General features: G+C 45.6%; 1 protein-coding gene across 2 annotated transcripts in view; it reads left to right on the top strand.

The window, feature by feature from the left end:
• Positions 1-18,396, top strand: part of MEGF10 (multiple EGF like domains 10) — a 130,887-nt gene that overhangs the window by 91,508 nt on the left and 20,983 nt on the right. For both annotated transcript variants that reach the window (XM_083151562.1, XM_083151563.1), the window contains exons 14-19: positions 2,292-2,438; positions 2,520-2,654; positions 12,255-12,383; positions 13,782-13,910; positions 15,121-15,249; positions 15,376-15,504. In XM_083151562.1, coding sequence (XP_083007688.1) covers positions 2,292-2,438; positions 2,520-2,654; positions 12,255-12,383; positions 13,782-13,910; positions 15,121-15,249; positions 15,376-15,504 — 798 coding nt within the window. The remainder of the gene's footprint in view (positions 1-2,291; positions 2,439-2,519; positions 2,655-12,254; positions 12,384-13,781; positions 13,911-15,120; positions 15,250-15,375; positions 15,505-18,396) is intronic.

Genomic DNA, 18,396 nt, shown 5'->3' with positions numbered 1-18,396 from the left:
AATGACCTATTCAGTTGTCAGCCAGATATGACTGTTAATGCGGAGCAGACACAATTAGATTTGGGACATTTGCTGGCATGTAATGTGCAGGCAAAGTGTGAATAGTAGAATATTTTCCCACTCTTTATAAACCCCCAGGTTTCTGATTGTTCTGTGTTACATCTAAAATGCAACATTGTAACATTGTGAAGCAGGTCTGCAGCAGTCATAGTTTAGAGTTCACGTTATAGGTTTGTTCTTGGCTGGAGATTAGTGTCCTGGTCAGGGATTTCCTTCTTTGTGGTTTAATAACACGAGGTTAAGGGGGGTTTTGAACAAAACAGACAATGAATGAGCTGTGCAGTGCATCGCCCTGTAACGGGCAAATTACGTGATTTCCTTCATGGCCTCCATCATTTGTTATAGGATTAATAGTAATCTGCTCAGAGCTAATTAGAAATTAACCCCATGGCTATGTCACAGGAGAAAGGTTTAACTTTTTTTTTTTTTAAGTTTACAAGTTTACATAACTGTCTTCTATTCATCCTTGTTATATTAGTTGGACACAGGATCCTCTTTGTGTAATTTTAACAATTACTTTCAATGCTTTAACAGTAATTTACAAACACATGGGGAAGTTACCAGGATAATTGCTCCTTGCTCCAAGTGACTGAGTACAATTCCGATTTTCAAAAACATATTGATTTTTTCATATTGGGCTGGTCCTTTTGTATTGCATTATATTCTATAAGGTATTTTATATATATTGTTATTGCCCAATTAGGTGATTGGTATCTGCGATGCATATCTCCCATCTGCCATGATTTTCACGGGACAGCCCCGTTCTTGATGCCCACAGCGGGGGGGGGGGGGGGGGGCAGTTGGGAGGCCCACTGTCATCCACTTCTCTGCTTAGCACGTGCACAGCGTCTATGTATTGGAGACAGAGGGCCTGGGTGCATGCCAGCAGCTTACAGAGTGCTGGGAATGTCCTCACAGTGATGGCAAACAGGAGACTTGGCTCATTCCGGAGGGTAACGCCTATTTGCCAAGGCCACACCCCTTATCAGACGCCAGCACTGTGAGTCCTGAGATTTGAAACCTGTATGTTGGGAGGTATGAAGAAGGCTGAGGCTAAGGTCTCCAATAAGTCTACATATAGCTAGGGCTGATGTAAGGCCACTTGGCATCCTGGGCAAATCTTCAATCTACTGCTGCCACCAATATCCACTTTCCAGCCCCTCAAGTGTAAGTGTGGAGGTGGCAGCTTTAGAGATTCACATCCACCAAGGATGTGTTCCTTATAGACACCCTTTGTGATAGGCAGATTTGGTGGCACCCCCCCCCCCCCCCCCAGATACCAGCACCCTAGGCAGCTGCCTAATGTTAGAGCTGGCCCTGCAGCTAGCCTCCCTAACTGTACCTATGTAAAGTTGCAAAAACCACCAGTAGCATATGAACCAGCTTTGTGGCATGTACACATCAGGTATACTTAGACGCAATATTTGAAACATTTGTTTTGATAGAAAAATATGCATATTGTATTTGGTATGGAGCTAAAATATACTCCCAAAATAATATGATAGATGCACGAACAAAGAGGAAAGTACCTATGGTTCAATGCTGAATCAGAAATGGCTTACTAATTCTACTGGCCAAAAGCAGCTCTCAGGCTCTTACAGACATATGCAACTTTCTACACAGGTCCGTTTTTATTTGCAGTTACGCTAAGACACCCTTACTGTACTAGGCCTAAGTTAGACACCCCCCCTTCTCCTGTCCTGCCTCTAAAGTTGCCGGAGCACTGGTGTATCTATAATGGGTTTGGGATGTGCAGTTTACATGGGCCCCTAGGTCACACACACCCTGAACTCATATCTCTCACCTCCCCAAAGCTCTAAAAAAAAAAATCACTGGGAAGATGGTGTAATGGTCATTTTTCTGGCATTTTGCGCATTCGTAGAAGGGAAATTGACAGTAAAATGTTGTGACCCCAGTTTCCCAGAATCCTGTGCATGTCCAGTAGACGCTATTACTGCACTAACTAATACCTGATGGCTAGAGAGATTGGGGACCCAGACAGAAATTGCCCACTGGCCTCTTCCACTCTTAAAACACCCCTGCCAGGTGTCACATCTGTATAAATCTGCAAATGCTACAAATGCTAATGCAGTTCTCTCTGATGTTGCCATGTCTTCTGCACATCTTGCAGATTACAGTACAACAGACTCAAACCTCAGTCATTATCACCAAATTATACTGTGGTGTTCATGTTTATTATGTTCTATTGATTCTAATGTATTTTTTTGCAGGTATTCACTGTGACAGTGGCTGTGCTGGAGGACACTGGGGACCCAACTGCTCACTGTCATGTAACTGCAAAAACGGGGCTTCGTGCTCCCCAGATGATGGCATCTGTGAATGTGCTCCTGGGTACAGAGGAAACACATGCCAAAGAAGTGAGTGTTAGCATGTGGCTGCATTTAGTATAAAGCCTGACTTTAGTTATAGAGACACTTCATATTCTTTTATTTTTCTAGTTTGTTCTCCAGGGTTTTTTGGACATCGTTGCAGCCAGGCTTGCCCACAATGTGTCCACAGCAATGGGCCATGCCACCATGTAACAGGCCAGTGTGACTGCTTAGCTGGCTTCATGGGTTCACTCTGCAATGAAGGTAAGAACTTTTACCTTTTGTAGTGAAAGGGATGAACCAAGAGGCCTGGATATCAAAATTACTTAGCAGTGCCTTCGGGTGATTAAAGTATTTTGTTTAATTATTGTTGATTAATTGCAACTTATTTAATATAATATGTAGCATTACACTACACCCAGCTGTACCTAATTGACTCACCCAACTTCACACTGTTTGTACTAAAAATGATATTATATAATTGGAATGGTATCGAGATTCCAATGCTTGGGATGCCAGGGGTCAGAACACCAACAGTGGCATCCAGATGGTCAGTACCCTGCCTCACATTTTAGATACTAGTATGCTTATGCTCCTCACCTCCTTCCCTTCCTGCAGCCTAACCCTTAGTGCCTAACACCCCCTCCAATTAACAGCCTACCATAACCATCCTCGGCAGTCTTCTGACCAGTATAGGGATTCAGGCATTGGGATTCTGATTCTGACCAGTATACGACCAGATCCCATATAATTTATAACTCAACTCCTTATTATTTATTACCAATTTCTTATATAACGTACACATATTCTGCAGCACTGTACAAAGAATATTTGAACATTCACATCAGTCCCTGCCCCAGTGGAACTTACACTCTATATTCCCTACAACATGGACACGCACAAACATTCATTCTAGGGTTAATTTTTTTGGAAGCCAATTAACCTACCAGTATATTTTTGGATTGTGTGAGGAAACCGGAGTGCCCTGAGTAAACCCACTCAAGCACGGGGAGAATATACAAACTCCACCTGTAGACTTGTAGGCCAGAGTGGTACTCAAATAAATGATACAATAATATGGCCCTTATTCTGATCTGTGCGGAAATTCCCGCATTCTTACGGAGCGGTCAGCACGCAACGGTGTTTTGCCGCATGCGGCCATCGTCCGTAGAAACGCCCACGTGTCCTCCGCATTCGGACGGACTCACTCTTTAAGAACAGGGCGTGTTTACGGACGACATACAAACCATGCGTGTGCGGGAGAAACACTCCGATTCTGCACGGTATTACAGAGTATTACAGAGTATGCTCGGGAATACCGCATCCGAACGGGAGCCAAGCGGTGCTACCGCACGTAAGCGGAGTATTTACGCCAAACAACCCACTATGAAGTATCTTCTGCAATACATCACATGACCCACTTATTCAATTACCTATCCTCATAAAAAACTGCTTATTTGGAATTGGAATCAATTAGATTCCAATATATCCTTACAAGCATGCCTAACACATGCATTGCACACATTAACCCTTACAGCAATGTAAGTGCAATGGTTTGTATTACACCCTGTGTAAAAGATTATAACCAATCTACACATATACTATTTAAAGTGCAAATAAAACCAACAACTGTGAACTTGCATAAAGAATTTATTTAACCAGACAATTAACATCAATAAAAAAATATAAAATTATAAATTAAATAAGCAGGTCTTTGAGGTCCTGCAGGTCTGCTTGAAGGAGCCGCAGATGGTGCTCCGCTCGCAGGAGGGCCCCACGCACCCCCTCATCTGCCGGTGTGGTGTCATCTGTGGGCATGTCAAAGGGGCAAAAATTAGTCATGTTATTCTTGCATACATTTCACATACTGCGACATAAATTGCACAAATGCTAGGTGACATGTGTGTATATATATATATATCTATGCATGGGTCCTCAAACTGCGGCCCTCCAGATGTTGTGAAACTACAAATCCCAGCATGCCTTGCCACAGTTTTGCTATAAGGAAGTGTTAAAACTGTGGCAAGGCATGGCGGGATTTGTAGTTTCACAACATCTGGAGGGCCGCAGTTTGAGGACCCATGATGTAGAGAGATAGAGACACACATAGATAAATAGATATGACACATACATATATACATACATGCTAACTTATTTACTACATACTGTATTTTTTGGCCTATACCCTTTACTCTGCAGAAGACATAACAGTCATATTGTTTCTTCTCAGTCACAACCCACCCATGACTAACCAATGACAACCAGGTCATGGCCTCCGTCAATAAGAACTTGTCACAATCTGCTCAGTTTAAGTTCAGTGATGGTTCGTGGCATGGGAGTTATGCAAATGTCAGGAATGCACAGTACACATCCTCAAAATCATAATTCTGTCTAAACCAAGCTACAATTCTGTGAGGGCAAAAAAACAATCAGAACTACAGGGGGTGTTTAGGTAGAGGAGGCTCCTGGGACACTGGCAACTTCTGACTCCATTCCAAGGTAGGCCGGGCCATACTCCATTTATAGCATACATCCTATAGTTTATAAATAACATTCACCAACAATATAGATTCCACTATTTGATGGGTCATAATCAACGCTTGCAGCAGGTGAATTTAATCCACAAATGATCCACTCATCCCTTTACTCCAGGATCCTGTTTAACTACAACGGTTATGTGGCAGTCAAAATGGAGCTCCAAGCCATCCCACAAACCGGTGTAATTCAGAGGTGTCCTGGATGAAAGGGATGCCTTGGACACCCCATCTAACCCGTACCTGTATCTGTAGCTACCCACTTTGGGGTCTATATGAATAGTATGGGTCAAAAATTTTTTATCACCAGTGCAACATAACAAATACCAGTACAACTACTTCATGAATGATGCATTATGTTAACATACCGATCTGCTGGTATTCCGGGGCCTGGCACGCCTCCTCCCCATCGTCATCCGACTCCTCCGGGGCAACCGTGGCCTCCTCAGCCCCCTCCTCCGCCAGCTCCTCTGCCACAACAACCTCCTCCAACTCCTCCTCCACCTCCTCCTCCTCCTCCTCCTCCTCCTCCTCCTCCACCACCACCACCACCTCCTCCTCCACCTCCTCCTCCGCCACCAACACCTCCTCCTCCGCAACCAACTCCGCTTCCACATCCTCCTCCACCACCTCCTCACGCACCTCCTCCTCCTCCACCACCATCTCCTCCTCCTCCACTTCCTCCTCCTCCACCACCATCTCCTCCTCCTCCACTTCCTCCTCCTCCACCCTTGCCGCCACCTCCTCCTCCGGGTCTTGGGCCTCCTCCTGGCCCAGGGCTGCCTCCGCCTCTTCACGGGCCTGTCGTGCTTGGGCTCGTGCTGTGTGGTAGAAAAAAACATCATGGTCAATGTGGGGTCATTGGGGCACATGTATTAATCCATAACAAGACATACATGGAAGGGTGATAATGATGGCAAACGATGCAAGAAAGTAGCTCCTTACTGTTAATGGATTCCAAATTGTGACATTTAAATTAGTATGTGATTGGTAGTAATTTGTTCACACATTACAACCCAGGCATTTATCAATGTGTAACACATATTAGATCTGGCACATTGTATGCATCATAATCCTCAATGCTATGGCATTACATATAAAAGCCACATGACTGCATGTTAACCAGGAAGAAGCACACATAACAGTCTATGGACTTTTAAACCCATGGACACCCACTTATCATGAGACACATTTTATTGTTTATATATGCTATGTTGTAAGTGCGAAATTTCATAGCTAAAATACTCACAATCAGCAATTTCGCCCCTGAGTTGCTGGAGCAGCTGGGGCTGGCGCCTGCGGAGGTCCGACCACCGCCTCTCCAGCTGGCCGAGGGACCTACGCACCCGAGTGCGGGCGTAAATTCGGCGCCCTGCCGCAGCATAGGCCCTCCGCTTATGCCGGTTCGTGATAAAGGGCCCTGCACGGCCCAGCCTTGTCTCCATGACGGAGACAAGAACCCTCAGCTCCGCATGTGTGAAGGGTTCTGCCCTTCGTGTCTCCGCCATGTTGACAATGGCATCTATCAACCAATCAGGTGGTGGCATTGGTTGATCACAGTTATTTGTGTTAATAACTTTATTGTTCATCTTTACATGAACAGCGTGTCTGCGCAAACACAAATGGTGACAAATTCGCATGCCTTCAAAACAGTAGTGTTGATGTATGGCAATGAACAAATCTGATATATATAAAACACAGTGTGTATGCACTTAGCAAATCCAATGACGCCTCGCTCCGCCAAGCAACGCGTGCTATAGCTTAGCAACGCCTAGCTGTACTTAGCATTATTTACTCTATGCATCTATGTGTATGCGTACATTTATGTGTAAAAGACACATACACACACTTGCAGGTATCCTGAGACCAGCATTATACACCAGCCCTGCCTGCCTGCCTGCCTGCCTGCCTGCCTGCCTGGCTGCCTGCCTGCCTGCCTGGCTGCCTGCTCCTTGAAATGTTGAAACATGTGAATAAATTCGAATAGCATATATATATATATATATATATATATATATATATATATATATATATCTGCAAACAAATCAGACATCAACACATGAAAAAATCCCAAACACATTACAGAATAAATCAATGTACTCACCAGTCATCAGGGATAGTATCAACTACAATAATGAAGATATAACAAACACATAAGATCCCTTGAACAAGGTATAATAATTAGCACCTATATTTAACTTCCCCCAAAACTAAGCACATATGATAAATATCTCCTATTTCTTTGCCATTAGGAGGGCAGGCTGGCTAATTTTCGTGTTGTAACACTGACAACTAACACACTGTACTTATTTGAAGGGGTGATTTTTACAATAATTGGTGTGTTCTGTCAACTCGATAACATGTACCTGAAGTATCTTTGCGCCACAGAGTCCCGCAGCTGGTATCCCCTCCGGCATTCAGGGGCGCGGGATGGGCGCATGGGCGGATCTTGCGGCTCAGATGGTACCTCCCACTCATCAAAGGGTATCTCACGCCGCACAGCAATGTTGTGGAAAAATATACACAGGCCCACGATCCTCGACACCATTTCAGGCGCATATTGTAAGTCACCACCAGTGCGGTGGAGCACTCTAAATCGACCTTTTAAAAGGCCAATTGAGCGCTCCACCACTTGCCTGGTGGCAACATGCGCCCGATTGAATGCCTCCTGTGGGCCCGGTGCTGGGTAGCTGTACGGCGTAAGTAGCCAGGGCGTACATGGGTAACCGGAGTCACCCAGAACCCACGCATCACGGCCTTCCAGCTCTTGGAGTCTTTGCCATATCCCGGTTTGTCGGATGACATGAGAGTCATGGGCACTTCCGGGAAACTTCGAGTTGAAGGCGAGAATCTCCATGGATGGGCCACATACCACCATCACGTTCAGTGAGTGGAACAATTTGCGGTTCCTATATATCTTCTCACTTCGAGATGGAGGCACAAATGGTACATGGGTGCCATCCACAGCCCCTATCACATTAGGGAAGCCAGCAATTTGATGGAAGGCCTGCTGGCTTCTGCGCAGGGTCTCGGTGGCAAATGTCATGGCCATGAAGTGCCCCTTGCGCCTGAACATGGCCGACGTCACACGCCTCAGGATTCGGCAGAAGGCCGGCTGAGATATTCCAGCAAGTACTGCCACTACTTGTTGGAATGATCCTGAGGCGCAGAAATGCAACACCGCCAGCAGCTGTGTGTGAGGCGGAATTGCTGTCGTGATCCCGTGTAGAGGTTCCAGATCGCTCTGAATTAAGGTGAGCAGATCCAGAATTACATGTGGCGGTAACCGGTACCTAGTAAGTACCTCATCATCGGGCATAGCAAACAGAGTCACCCGTGTGCGATAGATTCTAGCACGTCCTGGCCTCCTTGGCCGACGAGTGGGGAGAGCCGCAAGTGCCCTTAGCCTCCTCTCCATGTAGCGCATAATAGCTTCAGCAACCTATAAAGAAATGAACATAAATACTGATGCACCTATGCACATAATGGCCATATCCCACTACAAATAGATTTGTAGCCTTCAATACGTACAATAGATGGCCGCCCCGTGAAATCCCGCAGATCCATTTGACTCTCTAATGATGACACAATAATATGAACTCAATACACACCGTCCAAAACACACAGATAAAGGTGTCAGCATTTTTTGCCGACATCATGTACTATGACACATTTCATCTATTGCTGGGACATGTTGTCCTGCAATAGATGAACCCACACAGGTTGAAGACCTGTGAGTGAAATAGTGAACATGTGACATGTTGCAATAATGATACACCACTTTGCTGGCCCAACAATCTGTAGTCAGTGAGGCAATGGTGCATACATTCATACACTTACATTGTTAATGGATATCATATCTACAAGGAGCATGGAAGAGCTTACCTTAGACCCTGACAAGTCCAGATCTGGAGACAAATGATTCTAGCAGGAAGTCACTATTTATAGGGCTCTCACATGTGTGGTCTATAACAGTAGAGATGAGTATTGCATGACTTGTGGGCTGGATTCTCTAAGGGATTGGGCTACTTTTAGCTTGCACTAAAACGCCACAATACCACAGTAGTCATGAATGAAATGTCATGTCATGCTAGCAAATAGCATGTGTATTGTGCAATAGTCACAGGTGTATCAGAAGATTCTATGCAATGTTAGCATTGGTGACCAGTATTTCATGTAGAACTTTCGCCAGGTTTTACACAATGTAATTTCCGCCACCGTATGCGGCGCGAAAATACAGCGACGTACGCTCACGCACGGAACGCAGCTGCCACTGATGTCCGCCAAACAGATTACACAAACAGTATATAAAGGTGTATTAGAAGGTGACAATGTTGTTGCTAACATGTCTGGATCCCAACCAGAGGTGGACCCAGTGCTGCAGCAACTATTTGACCAGATGGACTCCAGCACCACCTATGTGCCACTGCACATGCGGCCAGTGGGTAATGAGGAGGCTGCTGCCCCTTCTACAGCAGGGGAACCTGCACCTGACCATTCTACAGCAGGGCAACCTACACCTGGCCCTTCTGCAGCAGGCCAACCTGCAGCTGGCTCATATGCACCATCAGCAGAATTGATTGGAACACAACCGGGGACTTCACAAGGTAGTTCCATGGCCAGCACTTCAAGTGCAGCGACACGTGACAGGGGGCGTGGCCAAGGACGTGGCAAGGGGAGAGCAAGGGCAACAGAGGAACCAACTACAAGAAATAAGGCATATGAAGCACAGGAGCTGGCCATCCTGGTTCCCCGAGCACGTGATTGGATAGAGTGTCCATCCGAGAAGCTGACACACACACGCAGATGGAAGATTTGGGAACAGATAACGGCAGAGATTAATGAAGTAGCGCCACAAGTTCGTGAGACGGACCATGTGAAGAAGAGGCAAGTTGTTTTGTGATACATGTGGGCAGTAATAGCCAAGTAATGATTGAATTGATGCTTAGATGCATTTAGCAAATGGGCCGTGAGGTTGTTACGATACACATACATTATTGCCATGTTATTTCGTTGAGAGTTCGAGTAGGGTGATTGTGAATGTGTATTGTAACGGTTGATATCATAGTTGCATGTAATATTATATATGGGACATTAATCACATGTTGTAATATGTAGCACAGAGCAATGGCTGCAACAGCTAACATTGGGAGTGACATGTATTAATATGTCAACTTACATTGCAGGTGGCAGGACTTCAAAACCAACCTGAAGAGGAAGATGACCAAGCGGTGGGACCACAGCCAGACATCTGGGGCCGGCCCCATGCCATCAGGGCTAGAGCTCACCCCCCTGGAGGTGATGGCCGAGAGCTGTATATCAGTTGAGGAGATCAGGGGGGTGAGCACGATGGATAGCGAGGCCCCAGCTGAAGTGTTTGCGTCTTTTCTGGAAGGTAAATATTGGTCATGCCATAAACTTGTGCAAGTAATTATCGTAGAATGTCTCCTAATTGTGTTTATCTTTTCCCACAGACACCCCACCGCTTGGTGACGACTCTGTTCAGGAGGTGGAGGAGTCCGTGCCACCTGGCCCCAGAGGTAGGCCTGTGCAGCAGCAGGCATCGGCCCAAGCCGATTTGGCCGCCTTGGCCGAGGTGCTTGGGGACATCAACCAGCAGGGAGACTTGGCATCAGAACGGGTGCGTAGGACCGAGGAGATCCTGGCGAGCTTGGTCAGCACCCAGCAGTCCATGGCTGCGAGCATGCAGGCCATGGCTGCAAGTGCTCAGGTGCTGGCCGAGCAAGCCACCCGCCAAAATGATCTCCTCCTCCACCATAATGAGCTTATGGTGGAGCTGGTTACCAGCAACAGGGTCCTAATGGCATCCGTTTCTGGTGCATTACCACCGGCAACACTCCCTGCTGGCAGGAGGGGTAGACCAGCCAACCCCTCCACATCATCTGCTCCACCTGCCCCAGCATCTGGCCGTCCCCGAAGAGCTGCTGCACAGGCCAAGGAGCCTACCAAGGCCAAACGTGGTCGGAAATGAACTTGTGGCTGCATTAATCTCCGCCGTTATGTGTTCCCAAATCTTCCATTGTGCTGTGTGTGTCAGCTTCTTGTGTCCAATCACGTGCTGAGGGTAACCAGCTGAGCCCTTGCTTCATATGTCCTTTGTGGTTCCCCTGTTGCCCTCTTTTGCCTGCCATTACTGTCAGCTGTACTTGAAGTGATGGCCATGGTACTATCTTGTGAAGTCCCCGGTTGTGTTCCAAATGATTCTGCTGATGGTGCATATGAGCCAGCTGCAGGTTGGCCTGCTGCAGAAGGGCCAGGTGTAGGGTGCCCTGCTGTTGAATGGTCAGGTGCAGCTTGCCCTGCTGTAGAAGGGCCAGCAGCCTCCTCATTTCCCACTGGCTGCATGTGCAGTGGCACATAGGAGGTGCTGGAGTCCATCTGTGTGCAATTATATTTGTTTTGTATTATTATTTATTTTGCGGCATTCCTGCCATGTTGTTTATTGTTTGTATGTATTATTTTATGGTCATTGCATCACACTGGCATTGACTGTGACATGAATATAAATAAATGTGTTTACTTTACCCAAAATGTGTGGTTTCATGAGTACATGTCAAATACACATGTGTATTGCTAGTATTAATATTCTGTCATGTCCATTGTTAGCAGTTTGAAAGTGTCTGACAAGTACAGCATATGTGGGGGACTAGTAAGGTTTCCTTGAAGCAGCAATGGTTTCAATTAAAGCACTGACAAGCGGCCTATTAGTGAGTAATGAGTAAAGGAGTAGATTCTATTGGGTTCAGGTGTTAATGGTTGTAGTCATTAGGCGTACGTTCGCCTACCGCATGAACGAGTGGTGTCCGCAAAGCAATAGTACACTTGTGGACACCGCACATTTCTGCCCTTTTTGATCGCGTGCATTCGGAGTGGTTTCCGAATGTACGCCCCCCAACATAAGTGTACTCCCCCGTGTCCGCCCATGTTTCCGCCCCGTTTTGCCCACTTTGAAACTACGCCCATGTGTCATTCCGCATGACGCCCATAATACGCCCCTATTTCCCGAATGATAGCGGTGAACAGTTCTGGACGGGATCTGGCCGAACTGGTACCGAGTCAATGCGTGGCACATGCGCGTTGCGTTCGCCACGCATGCGCAGACGCCGTAAAGACGCGATCCGAAAGTATGCGGTAAAGTCCGCGTCAATCAGAATAAGGGCCTATATTTTCTGCAAACAGAAAGTTGAATAGAGTGAGGAAGTTTATTAAAAAGTCATTTCTCTATTACACTTATATAGTTAAAACCAAAACAACATCTTAAACCTTTTATACAGCTAAGAGCATGTACACTTTCACTTATTCCAATTAGTTTGTCCAAGTGGCCGCTTTGGAAAGAATTGTGCTGGCATATGCACATGTACCAACAATGGGACCTGCAACCCAATCGATGGATCGTGCCAGTGCTACCCTGGGTGGATTGGCAGTGATTGCTCCCAGTGTAAGTCACTTTAGTTTTCTCTTTTAATGGTTCACTGTTTATTTTACATGTGGTTTGGTTATATTTATGTCTGTAAATGTATTTTGCCAAGAAAGTATAGATCATCGCACACAGTGTTTTACCGAGTTGCTTTGGTTACAAAAAGAAACATCATTAAACTAATGTTATTCCCAAGATAATGTGGAAACAGCTGAAGCAGCCATCAAAATGTAATAATGAACTATGAGCAATTAGCAGGGAATGGGGAAACTAGAGCACATAAGGGTAAGGCATTTTGTTCATCTTACACTTACTGTATAGGAATTCGGAGCTGCTAACGGAACCACAAGGAAGGAAGCCAATGTGAGCTGAAAGAGTTATGACACATTTTTAATAGCAGGAACTGAAATGAGCGTCCTGCAGACAAAGCCATTCAAGAACTCTGTAAAATGATCCAATTCATGTGGAAAAGAAGGCTTTCTTTCAGTTTCAAATAATGCATGCCCTGACCCACATCAGAGGGCGCGACTCACAATTTAAAACTAACATTCCAGATGTCTTTGTGTTTAGGGGCTCACATAAAAAAAATAAGCCCCTGATATATATTTTATTATTATCATTATTATCATTATTATTAATAATCTTTAGTTATATGGTGTTACAGGGGTTCTGCAGCGACTACAAAGTAAATAAACAAATGAGCAAAACAAAAAAACAGCACAACACATTGCACTTGGGGGTCAATTCAGGATTGGCCTGAAGCCCCGATGGTCGGGGGTTTGTGCATGCAGATTTCTGTGCATGTGCAAACCCCGACAGCGAACGGATACACACTCGCTGGGCCGTTAGCTGCGGGGAGGGCCGAGATCGAAACCCGCGCTCGTCCGTGGGAATGCCCAGCGTTTTATGGGCATCCCCATGAAAATGCTGGGTGTTCCCATGGGTACGCGGGCGGGTCTTCGTTCAGGCGCTTGTAAATAAAAGTCAGTTGTACTGACTTTTATTTGCAAAGGCAGGAGAAATCATTCAATTGTCGGACGTTCAGCTGGACGGCAGGCAGCGTTACACGCTCGCTAAGCAGTGAGCCACCGCTGATTACTGAGCGGAGTTTTTTGTGTATAAAAATGGCTGCAGTGTGGCAGACACCAATGGCTAGGTACCGTTGGAAAAAATGTGGTGTAAATGATCATATAAAGTACATGAGTGAAGAGGTCCCTGCTCATGAGAACTTACATTATTAATTATTACATTATAATTTAAACATATTTGTGAAACAGAGAAACAAAAGGCAAAGAAAAAGTAATTTGTAAGGATAAACCAATAAATTGATATTTTCTGAAGGTGATATACCTGTAATTTTATCTTACTCTTTGCTTTATATCAGAATTGTTTATTTATGTATATGTTATTTTATTTTAGCTTGTCCTCCTGGCCACTGGGGCCCGAACTGCATTCACACATGTAACTGCCACAATGGAGCCTATTGCAGCACATATGATGGAGAGTGTAAATGTTCCCCTGGCTGGACTGGACTGTACTGTACGCAGAGTAAGACATATATTCCAGGCTATAGTAACATAGTACTTAATAAATAACTGGCTTTGTACGTGGCTTTGTGGCTATTGAACTCTGCTTGGCTGAAGGTGAGGTGTCAATTATGATGGAGAGGCAGAACCGTAACTTGACATTTTGGTGCCCTGGGTAAGGAAGAGGAAAGTCTGTCCCCCTTTTTGTAAAAATATGAACAAAAAGGCAGGGCCATCTTAACAGCATTATGGGCCCCTGGGCAAAGCAGCACAGTGGGGCCCCTACATACATTACTTTACCTCTCTCAGCGCACCTAATTGATAATGTCAGGTGTGATGTCATCACACCCAACATTCACTGGAGGAGGACAGGGGAGGAGGGTTGATGGCATTAAGCTGCTGCATTAGTGAGATGGACTGGGAGGGAAGGGAAGTCCCACTATGAGGATGGGGGGAAACAGGTGAGATTGTAGCAAGTTTCACCCCAGGGCATCTTGCACTGGCCGCATGATTTAACAACCCCGTGGAGAATTTGTGCAAGAGTGGAAGGGAAATATAGGACCAAGGAGCAAGATGGGGGTTGTGAAATAATATTCAGACCTGATTGCACAGCTGCAAATTTGCAGGTTGGGCGATTATCGATAGACTGCGCATGCATATGACTCATCCTGCGATTTAATCCTGCTACTTTTTTGATCATTGGCCATACGCAAGTTGATTGACAGGAAGCCCGCACCTGTGGGTGGTAACTGGACGTTTTCTGCGATTGTTAGGGAAAATGCAGGAGTGCCCAGGCATTAATTCGTGTCTCAGCTATGGCCCCGATCTGACTGCTTCTATTGCAGGCGGCAAAGTCCTGGGCTACGCACAGACCACACACTCTGGACAAATCATTAGATGGTGAGCGGCTTGGGAATGGATTAGCAACAAAATGTCAATCCAGCCAATTTTCGCAACCTGCTCTCAGCAATTTTCAGACTTGCACGGGGCAGGATTTAACTCTGTCTGGTTGATGTATACCTAATCCCAGGGCTCTGCAAAGCGTCCCAGCAGCTATCAGGCCTGAATGACCCCCAAATTTTACCCTGTCTAAATTTGATACACATTAGTGGTAGCAGTAGTGTGGACAGAACTGTTCCATAGCTGCTGAGTTGCCACAAGCAATGATGTGAGGCCCTGGTTCAGAATCCTTATCCATTTGGTGATAACACATTTTTGTTCTCTGTCTGTAGGGTGCCCGTTAGGGTACTTTGGAAAGGAATGTGCTTTGGTGTGCCAGTGTCAGAATGGTGCGGACTGTGACCATATAACTGGCCAATGTACTTGCCGTACAGGATTCATGGGGAAATACTGTCAACAGAGTGAGTACTAACAGCAAGCTTAGTATATCTCTATAAAGTACTTATATTAATATAGTTGTATAGAATATTTGGATTTTGGCTATTTGCATATATTCTTACAAAGCGTATACCATGCTTTGTTCTCAGAATGTCCTTCAGGGTCTTACGGATATGGATGCCGGCAGGTTTGTGACTGTCTTAACAATTCCACGTGTGACCACATTACTGGGACTTGTTACTGCAATCCAGGCTGGAAAGGTACAAGATGCGACCAAGGTAAGTTTATCTAATGTGTTGGTGTTTATGTAGATTTATTTGCATATGTAACTCACTTTTGCTCTCTCTCTCTCTCTCTGTCTATATATATATATATATATATATATATATATATATATATATATATATATATACACTTAACATCGGCACTCACCTTTCCTAGTTTTGGGGTGCCCTATGGCTTGTGACCACATTGTTTAAACAGACATTGGATGGGCTCTGCACACACTAAATTAACTGATAATAAATAGTGGAGATTTGGTTCATGAATTGATCAATGCATTTAAGCCTGCAGCCCCCGTCAAGGGACCCCACTGTTCTGCAGGTCCTACCACTATCGCTGAAAATGGCTGCAATACACATAGCTATCACATCAATGTTTGATACCAGGCATGCTATCAGGTCTGAAGCTCACAGCAGACTTTGCTTTTATAGGTGAGCAGCTACCAACACACCTGTCACTAATCATCTAGGGAAATGGCTAACACAAGCTATGGAATCTTAGTTAAAAACAGGGTGCATGAGAGAATGTGACCACAATAAGACTAATTAAAAAAATTAATCTAATAAACAATATATACACTTAACATCGGCACTCACCTTTCCTAGTTTTGGGGTGCCCTATGGCTTGTGACCACATTGTTTAAACAGACATTGGATGGGCTCTGCACACACTAAATTAACTGATAATAAATAGTGGAGAATTGGTTCATGAATTGATCAATGCATTTAAGCCTGCAGCCCCCGTCAAGGGACCCCACTGTTCTGCAGGTCCTACCACTATCGCTGAAAATGGCTGCAATACACATAGCTATCACATCAATGTTTGATACCAGGCATGCTATCAGGTCTGAAGCTCACAGCAGACTTTGCTTTTATAGGTGAGCAGCTACCAACACACCTGTCACTAATCATCTAGGGAAATGGCTAACACAAGCTATGGAATCTTAGTTAAAAACAGGGTGCATGAGAGAATGTGACCACAATAAGACTAATTAAAAAAATTAATCTAATAAACAATATATACACTTAACATCGGCACTCACCTTTCCTAGTTTTGGGGTGCCCTATGGCTTGTGACCACATTGTTTAAACAGACATTGGATGGGCTCTGCACACACTAAATTAACTGATAATAAATAGTGGAGATTTGGTTCATGAATTGATCAATGCATTTAAGCCTGCAGCCCCCGTTAAGGGGTCACAAGCCATAGGGCACCCCAAAACTAGGAAAGGTGAGTGCCGATGTTAAGTGTATATATTGTTTATTAGATTAATTTTTTTAATTAGTCTTATTGTGGTCACATTCTCTCATGCACCCTGTTTTTAACTAAGATTCCATAGCTTGTGTTAGCCATTTCCCTAGATGATTAGTGACAGGTGTGTTGGTAGCTGCTCACCTATAAAAGCAAAGTCTGCTGTGAGCTTCAGACCTGATAGCATGCCTGGTATCAAACATTGATGTGATAGCTATGTGTATTGCAGCCATTTTCAGCGATAGTGGTAGGACCTGCAGAACAGTGGAGTCCCTTGACGGGGGCTGCAGGCTTAAATGCATTGATCAATTCATGAACCAAATCTCCACTATTTATTATCAGTTAATTTAGTGTGTGCAGAGCCCATCCAATGTCTATATATATATATATGTATATATACATTGCTCGAAGTGGAAATTTAAAAGTGGGGGTATGGAAAAAGAAAGTAATCATGCGTGCACACGCTCCATAAGGTCACTCAAAAAGGGGCATGTCTAAGTGCAGTGTACCACACCACATATCCAGATTCCCAAAAATTAGGACATCAGTCCATCATTGCAAAAACATTTATAGTGGGAGAGGAGAAGGAATAGTGGGAAATAGAGGAATGATGATTGGTAGACGGAGACATAGGGTGAGCGGGGAGTGGTGCAGGGTGAAAGAAGGTGTAGGGTGAGAGGTGAGTGGTGCAGGGTGAAAGGACGCAGGGTTAAAGATGGGTGGTACAGGGTGGTGGAGGACGCAGGGTGAGAGGGGGGTGTGGTGCAGGGTGAGATCTGTCTGCCCCACCTCCCCATCACAGTGTGTCTCACAGCCTTACCACCATCCCTGTGTGCCTCACAACCTGCCCCCCACCTGTGGGATGAGGGCGAGGGGAATCCGGAAGGATGAATATGCGTGGTGGGGCACTTTCGGCAGTGTGGCAAGGCACAATGCTGTGCAGTACAGACCAGCACACTGCCTGCTATGTGATTAGTGCTGGATTATGGGTCAGGCAGCTCATGTATCCCTGCTCCTTGGTATAGTAGATAAAACTCCAAGGAAGGATGGTGGAAGGCGCAGCCGGTGGGACTAAAGTACTGGCGGGCGGGCGGTGGCAGGATAAACTCCGGGGAGGGAGGGTGGAAGTTGCAGGCGGCGGGACTGTTATTTTTAATGGTGGTGGCTGCAGGGATAACTCCGGAAGGGGGAGAGGGAAACGACTGGCTGGGCTCCAGCAGGGAAGGTGAGGAGGGAGGATGGATAGAGGGGTAGAGAGAGTCCGTGACCGTGTGGGCACCCCCCCCCCCCTCAAACCCCTAACACTCCTCCTTCCAAGACCGGTGGGGCATACATTACAGATGTAGTGTGGATCTCGGCAGTGGCCTAACGACAAATAATGCACCCCCCCGCCGCCGGGAAAATTGTGGCCGTGACAGATGTATGCAGAGGGAGGCGAGGTGGTACCCCATACCTGGGCAGCATGAAGAACTGAAGGGTTCTTAGTCAGCGTCTCCCTGCCGTCACGGGGTCTGCGGGGCTATAGTTATGCCACTGGATCTCGGGTACACATAGAAGGTGAATACTGTCATGCTTACCATTACTGAAGGGCTATCATGCTATCAAGAGCTCCCCAATGTTCGACAAAAAAACAATA

The sequence above is a fragment of the Crinia signifera genome, chromosome 1 (genome assembly GCF_055691185.1).
Source record: "Crinia signifera chromosome 1, ASM5569118v1, whole genome shotgun sequence".
Classification (NCBI taxonomy): domain Eukaryota; kingdom Metazoa; phylum Chordata; class Amphibia; order Anura; family Myobatrachidae; genus Crinia; species Crinia signifera.
The sequence above is the reverse complement of the archived record's forward strand: the minus strand, read 5'-3'. Positions and strand labels throughout refer to the sequence as shown.